Below are 10,738 nucleotides of genomic sequence, written 5' to 3' on the forward strand. Positions count from 1 at the left end.
CCCCCCGAATAACCTCTTTAGAGAAGCATTGCTACCCTTTATGTGCAGACCCGAGGAGGAAGTGAAACCAAGTGTACATACACAGCGCTGATCCTGCCCTGGCAACTTTCTCCATGCTTTCTTAGAACCTAGAAACCCTACTAAGGCTAGAGTAGGAATCCCAGAACCTTTACTATACTTAGGTCTGTAGCTAACAGTACCCACATGGGCCTTCCCTAGTAGTGGAAGGGCCTAATTGTGACTTTCTGTGTTCACCAGTAACCATGTCTAGTAGTGCTGGGTAGTTAAGAGGTGGAAGGTTGGTACCAACCACCCATGGTCAGATTTGTGAAATCTGCTGTCACCACCCACAACTAATTCAAATGATGCTTACTATCAGTTATATAGTTCTCACTAATTTTTTCCTCAGTTTTAAATGCCTTTTCTGTACAATATTGCTTCATTCCAGGCAACTTATCTTTTTACCTGGGAGGAACTTATTTCCATTAGAATTGGGACACTAGCTACATATTTTACATTTAAAATGTTTGATGTGATTAAGCACCGAAACATTATTACCTGTGCTTCTTAGGAGTGTGCACTTCCTACCGATTCTTCCTTTGTGCCCAGAACAATGCCTCTAATTTGGAAACAAGTAAGGGAGCTCTCTGATTACCAGGCATTGCTAGCTGGTAACTGGGCTGGTGAGAGGGGCAGCTCCCACCGTCTCTGTCAGTGACTGCTCCTCCCGGGCTGGCTGCTCAGCGGGGTTTGCCGGGTTTGTGTAGTGGTACATCTATGTCAGCAGTTCCTGTTCCTCCCCTCCCAAACCCCTGGCTCTTTCTGCTGTTGTCTTTCTCCTAATGGGTCTTTCTCCTCTGCCCTTACAGAGCTATTAAGAATGGCAAAGGATTGCATAGCAAGAAAGAAGTGCCCATCCACCGAGTTGCTGACATTTCTGGGGTGAGTTGTGCCCTTGAATCCAGCTGTGGCCTCAGAGCTTCCAAGAGCCTGTGTGCTTCTTATTCAGTGAAGGACTCCACTTATGTGCTTTCTGTAGCTCTGTGCTTTTCAGGCCCTAAATCTGATCCCCACCCCCCACTCGTGTTTGTATAACAATTCTGGCTTACATTATGGAAAAGGATAATTTTAAACTCCATTCTATTTATTCACCTGAGCTGTCTCTATGTTGCTTGTAGTCTTTAAGTGTTGTGAGTTTAGACGATACTTTATACTTCCCTGTCATACCGAAGTAAAATTAGCTTTTTTTTTTAACCTATTCTGTGAATGAGAATTCTTCATGATAAAAGGTCAAGTGTAGGTTATGAAAGAAAGTATAAGAATTACTTGTGACTTCTTAAAGAGTTTTTTCTCACAACTTGCCTGTCAGGTGGACAGAACAGAGGACTATGTGTCTGTGCTAAGAGATAATAAATATAGAAAATATATAGAAGAATCGGTGAAGAATACTTCTGAATCCCCAGCAGGCTATGTCCCTAGCAGTGGTTTGCTGTGAACACTTACCCATGCCTGTTTAAGATCTCTTCAGACTGAGCAGTGCCCTGCTTTTTAAGAGGGCTTTTCCTACAAGATACTTAGTAAGTGCCCACTCCGCGTGGAAACTGCTGTAGGCATTGCGAATCTAACAGTGATGTGTGAGAGGCAGAGACAGAGAACCTACATTCAAGTGGGAAAGAGAAGTGAGAGCAGCTAAGGGGCTCTGAATGATGCAGTGTTGATTTCACTCTGGTGACCAGGGAAGCCATCCAGGATACACACTGTCCTTTTAAACGCCTGTACTCAATAATGACCAAATAGGGGATTGGTGGTGTGCCATCAGGTGAGAGGGACCACAATGCACCTGGAACTGAAGGAGAAAGAACCAGTGAATCAGAACATAGACATGCAAGGCATGTGCCTTGGGCCTCAAGATGACAATACCAGTACAAACAAACTCCTCTGGCGCTTAGAAGAACTTGAGTGTAATGTCCTCTCCTTATGCCATGTTTACATGCCTGGCTACAGCCTTTTGTATTGGTGGCTTATTGTAAATGTGTCTGGCCAAATCTTTGTTGTGTGGGTGCCCTCATACCTATTAGAAGCAGTGAGACTCCAGTGAGCTTTTCTTTCAACATAGGCAGTTAGCTTAGCTAGCAGATTAAACGGGGTTGTCTATGTCATGTGAGCTAGGAGTAGTCTCTAAGTTATGGTCTCTTCTAGTAGGTGAGATACAGTGATAACGTGTGTGTGTGTGTGTGTGTGTGTGTGTGTGTGTGTGTGTGTGTGTGTGTGTGTTTGTGTGTCTTAGAATCCTGACGGGTCAAGAAACTATCTGCTAATGATCTTCCTGCTTTTAGCTAGTGTCTGGGTGCATGCGCTAAGGCTAATTGTTGCCAGGGGTGATGCATCCAGTACTCTGCTATTCATCCTGTTTTGTCTGGGGTCTGGCCTGCGAGTTATTCTTGTATATATATGTTATTAGTTTCTATAGGTATGTTCTGTGGTACTCTCAGCAATATTTTTCTTAATAGCTGAGAGGTTGGTATCATAAGGCTGGGGACTGTTCAGCTGCAGAGAAAAACATTTTCTAAATACTCATTTTGTAAAACACAGTGGAAGCTCCTCTACATGAGAACCATCTGCCTGTGGAAATGTTTATGTAAAACTGACACTCCAGGACCTTTCCAGAGCTGAATTAAACCTTGGGAAACTATATCGTTTAAAACCTAAACATGTTGTAAACAAATTAGTAAATCACACTAGTGTGATCTGCACCTCCCCCAAATAAACAAACAGCTTGAGGTTAGGTAGCCCAAGTTTACATTCCGGTTGCAGACTTTGCTCTGGCAGGAACGTTAGTGGGGTAGAGGTAGATTTCCCGAGGCCCTCAAAGGACAGCACCAGGAAATCTTCAGTGCTGACCTTCTCTCTTCTATGATGCCTCTGATCATGATGCTTTCTGGTGTTTCTTAGCCCTTCAGTTGTGATTGTTGCTATCGATGGTACGTGTGCAAACATCCCTTCAATTTTTAATCTTCATTATTTACATTATTATTCCTAACCCACCGACTCACCCTTCAACTGTGGCTTTTTTATGGATCTATTTTTATTCTCTTTTTTGTCTGTATATTGGGGAAAAAATGGTTTGCTCTTAAGTTACTTAAAAATAAATGCCAGTTAAATGTCCCTCAGTGACCACATAAATAAAAGAGGAAAGCTTGAGCAGGTGGAAGACTGGAAGTGAAAAGCTATTCAGTTTAAATAGATGTCAGATATGACCTTGTCTGCTTGAATCACAGATTATTCAGCTACAACTGCAATTTTTGGTGGCCTGTGTAATAGAGGAGGTTTTGTCTTTTCCCCTTTCTCACCTCCCCGTCCCTTCATCACAGTGTTAAGTATGAGTATGGGTTGGGTGCCCTTGTGCTATTTAAGTGAGATGTATTGGTTTTCTGCTCCCTAGAGCATGCCAGCAATTTTTGCTGTCTGGGGGACAGGTAGGCATGTAGGGTCATGGGTAAGCAGTGTGCTGATGATGGAAAATAGACCCCTGTAGTAATGACTGTGTGATGTACACTTACATAATAGCTTCATAAAAGTTTCTTAATCTCTTACATTTTCAGCTGTGCTCCCGTACGGCACCAGATTGACTATCACTTTCAGTTTTAGGTCATGATAAATGGAAGGTTTTGTTGAGCTGACAGTATATGCACTATGCTGCCAAAATAATTTACTGCAAACTGTTATTTATGCATAATGCTGCCCTCCATTCTCCTCCCACCACAGTGTGTATCCTTGGAGAAAAAAAATAAAATAGGAATAAGTATATACTTTGTGTCCTAAAGACACTCAAGAAATGCACTCTGCAGAAGATGTTCTGTCATGACTGTAGACAATTAGCCCGTGGTTTTGTCCCGGAGTTAACTGTGTCTCTAGAAGTTAAGTCTGTGCCATTCTTCATATCTCTTTTCTTGGAGTTTTAATTTCACAAGGCCAGGGATGAGCATGCGTTGGCTGACTGTGTGTGGTAGGAAATAAGGACCTAGGCATGAGAGTGAGAAATGAATGAACTCTCTGGAAATGAGACACTGGCCTGGGCTATTCTAGGTTTATGAATGGAAGATTCTATTTAGCATTAGGTTGAGTTTCTGTAAGATACGCAATTCACCTGTCCAATTTCATAGACCTCTGTTTGTCTATGCCTTGTTTAAAAACTGGCTCATCTGTATCTTTTACACTAGTTTTCAGGGTGACCTCTAAGGAAGAGTCCTCACTGCCAGGCCAGTAACTTAGGTCCTAAAATATCGATTAATGAACTGGCAGACTCATGAGGATTGCTCAGTGAATTCAGCCAGCTTGGTCTACGTAGTGAGACCCAGGCCAACCAGGGCTGCACAGTGAGACACTGTCTCATAAACAAGAAGTGACAACTTTCTATATTTTCTCGTTTTTCCGGGTAAAGAAAGTAGGCTTTTATAAGCACCAGCTGTTTACCTTCTTAAAGTCTGGTTTCATTTCAGGGCCTAATACCCCTAATGTGAACCCAAGTACAAATTTGTCTGGCCTGGTTCTGCATCTCTTTTTGTTTAAAAGGCAGTTCTATGGGGACTGTTCCAGTCACACATCCACACTTTCATTATCAGTAAGTACAGTTGTTTCCTGATCCTGTCTCTTCTCCTTTCCTTGCTAGTGTAAAAAAGTTGAACTTTACATATCAGTATTGTTGGTTTTGCTACAGCATTTTCTGCCATAAATACCGTCTCCTGTAGATACAGAGTGTGAAACAGGTAATAAAATAGGGCTGGTGCATGGCCAACTGTTGTTCTGGTAGATGAAACAAATCAGTGAGAATTCCAAAGTGAGAGAGCACAAGTTTCCCACCCCTTGAGGGCAGCCAGCACTGTGAGTACACATTGCTTCCTCTGCCTCCGTCGCTTCCTCTGCCGTTTGTGCTTAGGGAGTTAGAGTGAGTCAGTGTGTATTTGAGAGTTCCTCCCTGTCATCTCTGCTCTCTTTGTTCTGATGCTTGAGGAATTTTAATGATGGAGTGTTGTTGACTGGTGACACAAAGAGACGTGAGAGCCTATGCCCTCTCCAGTCTTGTCTCCTCTCCTGTCATCTCTGGTCTTTCTACTCTGATGAGTGAGGAGTTTTAATGATCGTGTGTTTGATTATCGGTTCATCTGTTAGTTATTTGGTGATCAGAAGAAGTTGGAGTATTTGCCTGTCTGATCATGTTTCTGTAAACAGCAAGGTGTGTTGTACTGCCAGAATGGGGGATCTTCTGATATTATGATGAAAACTGTTAATTTCACACTTATTCACTTGTTGAACTGCCGGGCATTGTTGGACATTTGTCAACTTATGTCTGTTTATTGCCCAGTTTTCATACTGTTTTTGAATATATCTCTCTCTCTGGCTGATTCTATTGAAGACACAAATATTAGTGATAGAATTGTGTGGGGGTTTAGTCTGGAGTGGTACAAGGGCTAGCTTTGCAGGGGACAAGATTTGAGAAAATCAGATCATGGGCTCATTACTCCTGAAGTGAATGAACCATAGAAAGAAGACTTCCAGGGTGAACCAGTAGGTCTTGAATTGGAAAGTTAGGAGTCCTCTGTTGAAGTAGGCAGGTTTGTAGATGAAATGATTTTGTGTGGGTTTTTTGTTTGGTTGGTTGGTTGGTTGGTTGGTTGGTTGGTTGGTTTTGTTTTGTTTTTTTTCCGGGAGGCTCTTCCTCCCTTTTCTGATTTTCTTGTGCAGCACTGCTTTTGTTCTCCTGAGATACCACAAACTGTCTTCCGTTCTATAATAGACTTGGGGCACTTAGTGTTAACTTTCCCCAGTTCCACGGTGGAGCTGAATCTCGATGGAAGAATAAGAAGAATATTTATTCTTTTTGGCTGAAAAATATTAAAAAAGATGGCCAGCAAGATAGCTCAGCAGGACACTTCCCGCCAAACTAATGACCTGACCTTGATCCCCGGAATCCCCGGAATCCACGTGGTAGGTGGAGAGAACTGCCTCCTGTCAGCTGTTCTCTGATGGTACACTCACACAGTGGCATACACAAGCAAATAAATATAAAACAAAACTACTTCTTAATGTTGAAAGAGTTGGAGGGAGAGAACTTTCTTGATAAGTCCAGTCAAGGAGCAAACCTTATCAGGACTCTGTTAAGTCATGCCCACTGCAGTTCCCCTAGTGTATCTTTTGGCCCCTTCTTCCTCTCTTCAGATTCTAGAATTCCATTCAGCTGCCCTTCTATTCTTTATAAGCACTGACAATGATACAAGTGCTTATTCTTTGAACTTTATTTTTAACATCTCTTTCTTCCCTTCCTCTGCCTTAATCCCACAGCATGTCCTAATTGTCTTTGGGGCCAGCTAGGATCTAAATTACTGTGCAGATGGCTCAAGGTCAAGACCTGTGCTTCTTAGTGGGGTTTTCCTGGCCTAGAGGAGTGGCCTGGGGTGAGAGCTATATTTCCATACTAGCCATGCTACTGGGCTGTATATTTGCTGTCCTGGGCAAACAAAAAGAGTTAGCTCACTGTCGACTCCATATTCTCTAGGGCAAGCGTGTTGTGCTCCATAAAAAAAGGTTGTACCTTGGTCAGCAGCTATAGCAGTAACATTGCTAGTCTCCTGTCCTTCTTGTACCCATGCTTTTGAAGCTCAAGTTCTTGCTAACCTAGAAGAAGATACTTCTTTCTCGAAACAGTTCAACTGTGTTGCGTCTAATTGACTTGGATTCTTTCCACACAAAACCCCACAACTCTGCAGTGCTCGGCATCTATATGGCAAGGGGACTGCTAGCTTACCAGCCTCTCCCAGGCTGCAGAGATGGTCTGAGACATTTATTTTGTTCTGTTTTTGAAACAGGAGCTCACTGTGTATCCCAGACTGGCCTTGCCATCTTCCCACCTCAGCAAGACAGGTGGGATTATGTGCGTGCAGTGTTAATGCACACCTTTTCTGTATTTTATCATTTTTCTTTTCTTTTTGTCCCTCTTTCTCCCAATTCCACTTCCTTTCCATCTCTCTTCTTTGAACCCCACTCCTACTATCTCTGTAGAAAGATTTGGATGTCATCAAGACCACCTCGATTGTGGCAATAAGGTTGAATTAGTCATTTGCCCTCATACTCATGGTGGAGGGCATTGTTCTGTTGGTTTGTGGCAGAAGAGAGGATTGGTCTATAGAGCCACATGAGTCTTTTGTAGCTAATTTATTTTTTTAGCCCTTGTTAAGTTCCCTAGGATTGCAAGGGCACACTCTCCTCCAAATAAGTCAGAAAGCATTTATGGTTTCCATGAGAACTTTCACAGGATTATATTTCAGCATCGACTACAGTCGGTGGTGGTTGTGTTTAAGTACTTCTTAGAGAGTTTTAATACATTTTTTTGACTGAGTTGTATTTCTTTTGTGTTCTTTGTACAATGTAGGGCACCAAATTTAGGACATGGGCTCTGGCTTTTATTTAGTTTTGAGTATTATCGGGGCAATTGTTCAAGACTTTGAAATGAGCAGGAAGATCCCTTCGTGTACTTCCAATAGAATGCTGGCTGCTGCCCTTACAAATTCTTCTGGGGTGATAACGATTCTGTGAGTTTCTCTTTGTTGATTTTTTTTTTCCTGGTCCTTTTTTCCCCTTTGTAAAGAGAGAATATGGCTTGTGCAGGGCTGGTAGAGATCCACGTAATTCCTGAAGACATGTGGTCCTTTTAGAGACATAGCCGAACTCTGCTCTGTGAGAGAAATAGCTTCAAATTCAATGTTTCTACTCTAAATATTTTCATCAAGTAAAAATTAGCAAATTTTCTTCAGCGTTATAGTGACTGTAAAAGTCTGCTCCTCACTCTCCTGAATCTGTTTTCCCTCGTAAATAAATGGATTAAAATGAAGCTTTTTAACGTGAATATTTCTTTCATCCGCAAAGTGTCTGATTCTATATACCTTCTTGGAGTGGCATTCTGTTCACTCAGATTTGTCAGGTTGGGGTCTAGAGATGATTGATATCACTGTTTTTGGCCTCGGGCCTTTGGATATTTGAGACAGGGTCTCATTTGGTAGCTCAGGCTGACTTGAATCATGGAATCCTCCTGCCTCTGTCCTTAGTAATGGGATATAGATACACCCCACTTTGCCTAGCACTCATCCACAGGCTTTTGTTGGAAGAAACATCAGGTTAATACAGCAGTTAGGGTAGGAAATCTGGAAATCGAAGGCAAGGTACAGTATCTCGGCGCACGCTTTTAATCCCAGCACTTGGGAGGCAGAGGCAGGCAGATCTCTGTGAGATCAAGACCAGCCTGGTCTACAAGAGCTAGTCCCAGGACAGGCTCCAAAAGCACAGAGAAACCCTGTCTCGAAAAACAAAAACAGTATCTTGACCACTGCTTGGCTGTGTCCCAGCTCTGCTGCTTAATACCTCTGAAGAAATGCTGGGTCACATGACTTCCTGGAAGCAGATCACACAAGGCTCTTGTTTGTCACCTCTTACTAGGAAGACATTTTGATCCCTACGTATTCAGTAACCTTAATTTGTTACTGCCATAAATTGTGTTATAGAAAATCCTCCTTCCAATATGAATGAATGAGTGATAATAAACTTTTCCATGCTCCTTCTGATTTCTTGTTTAAATTTGACTTTACTCATGAGTGGACATGGATGAGCTCCATAATATCAAGTTCTGTCCAAGTTTGTTTTCTATTGCTGTGATAAATGCCATGACCCAAAACAATTTAAGGAGTAAAGGCTTCAGTTCATCTTATGGCTTAGTCTATAATGAAGGGACCTTAGGAACTAGAGCCAGAACTGAAGCAGACATCCCATTTCAGTTAACTAAGGCATAACCTTTTCTTTGTTCAAAGAAACTTGCAAGAAAATTTGGGGTCTAGGGGTATTTTTTTCTGAACCAAGTAGTATTTCTTTCCAGAGAGAAGCACTTCTACATATAGATTCTATAATCAGTGGTTCATGATCTTCTTTCTCTTCCATTCTTTGAGCACATGGATATTGCTCCATGAATCTGTTTCATGAACCCAATATGGTATAAGTAAATAAATGTAAGGGTACTCTGAAGGCATTCACTAGCACTCCTGATTCCTGGATTGAGGTGTGTGACTGGATTCTGTTGTGTCTCGTGTCCACAGTGATGTGATTGAACTTGAGGTATTTCTGTGCCACCCTGGCTCCACTCTCTGCTTCATCATGGTAACTACTTAGGCCTAGATTGAACTCATTTTGTCCTGTGGCTATCGCTTATGTAAACGTTTCAAAGCAAGTCATTTTACTAACATAGACATTCCGCTTGCTTGTATTTTAAGCCTTTATTTAGCATGTTTCCAACATATTCCCTAAAGACTGTGTCACACAGAATTTTGGAAACTCTGCAGACATCCAGATATTCTGGAAATAGAGATCCGGGCACCTTTGTGGCTCTGTTCTTCAGGGAGTTGTGTTTTCAGGAGGAAGTTCTAGAATTTCTGATACTACATGGGATTTGGAAGGTTCTGAGAGCATAAGCTGTCAGTGGGGTTTCTAATCTGGAGAAAGACCTGTGCTCTCTTGTGCACTGCTGCAATGTACATAGAAGCTTCACTCAGTCTGGCCTATTCATTTCCCTGGCCTACAGTTGAATTTTCTCAGATTAAGGACTTTGATTGCTGTGGTGATTTGACAGGAGTTTAGGAGTTGTGGGTTATTGTTGTGATGCAGGAAGTGTGTGACTGTGGAGATGAACTTTGAGATATCCTGTGCTCACGTGAGAGAGACTGCTTCCTAGTGCATTTGAGTCAAGATGTAGGACTCTCAGCCCTGTCTAGCAACATGTCGGCCTGCATGCAGCCATGTCACACCGTGATGATAATGGACTGAACCTCAGAAAATGTAAGCCACCCCAGTTAAATGTTTACTGTTCAATGTTGCCGTGGCCATGGAGTCTCTTAACAGCAATGGAAACTCTGAGACAATTGCATTCACTCTTTACCACAGGCAGAAGGCCTTTCGTTTTTGAATGTTGTCTCTTCTTCATTAGGACCCTTGTTCTACTTCCTTTTGTTTATGTCCCTTTGTGTCCATTTTGCCCTCTGATCATGTCCGTCTAGCACTTACCTAACCATGTCACTATAACCTTGTGTATGTTGATACATAGGAAACTTAAAGTTGGTACTCTTCTTATTAGCTTCTAAACCGCTAACAGGAACGAGTCACTTTCGTGCTTATTTACAGTGCCTTATTTAGATTTGATTTATCAAGTAATGCATTTCAAGGAGTGAACATCTATTTGGAAAAAAAACTGATACTAGCTCAGTAAGTTCAGAATTAACTACTGGTTAGTAACCCTAAGTAGGCTTGTAAATGGATTTTTCAAGAGTGTGCTGTTCTAGAATAGAACCAGCATTAGCAGCAGCATAGGCTCTAGTGTCAGATTATTGAAATGCAAGTCAGGACTCCATTACTTATTACTTTGTCACCCTGAGGAAATTACTGTTTCTTTTAGCTTTCCTGTCTGTAAAATGGGTGCAATGATGGCACTTGCTTCTTTAGATTGTGGCATGATTGAATTAATTAATACGTGCAAAGTGTTCTGAACAATTGTCAGAACGAGAGCCCAACAGAGAGCAATGGTTGAGACTATGTGTTATTTGTTAATACACTGTTTAGAGCAATGGTTGAGACTATGTGTTATTTGTTAATACACTGTTTAGAGCAATGGTTGAGACTATGTGTTATTTGTTAATACACTGTTTAG

At 41.9% G+C, this 10,738-nt stretch overlaps 1 protein-coding gene across 1 annotated transcript in view; it reads left to right on the plus strand.

The window, feature by feature from the left end:
• Positions 1 to 10,738, plus strand: part of Snd1 (staphylococcal nuclease and tudor domain containing 1) — a 408,605-nt gene that overhangs the window by 241,608 nt on the left and 156,259 nt on the right. Inside the window, exon 14 of the mRNA XM_005365723.2 lies at positions 870 to 942. Coding sequence (XP_005365780.1) covers positions 870 to 942 — 73 coding nt within the window. The remainder of the gene's footprint in view (positions 1 to 869; positions 943 to 10,738) is intronic.

This window comes from Microtus ochrogaster, unplaced genomic scaffold, assembly GCF_000317375.1.
Source record: "Microtus ochrogaster isolate Prairie Vole_2 unplaced genomic scaffold, MicOch1.0 UNK4, whole genome shotgun sequence".
NCBI classification, from domain to species: Eukaryota; Metazoa; Chordata; class Mammalia; order Rodentia; family Cricetidae; genus Microtus; species Microtus ochrogaster.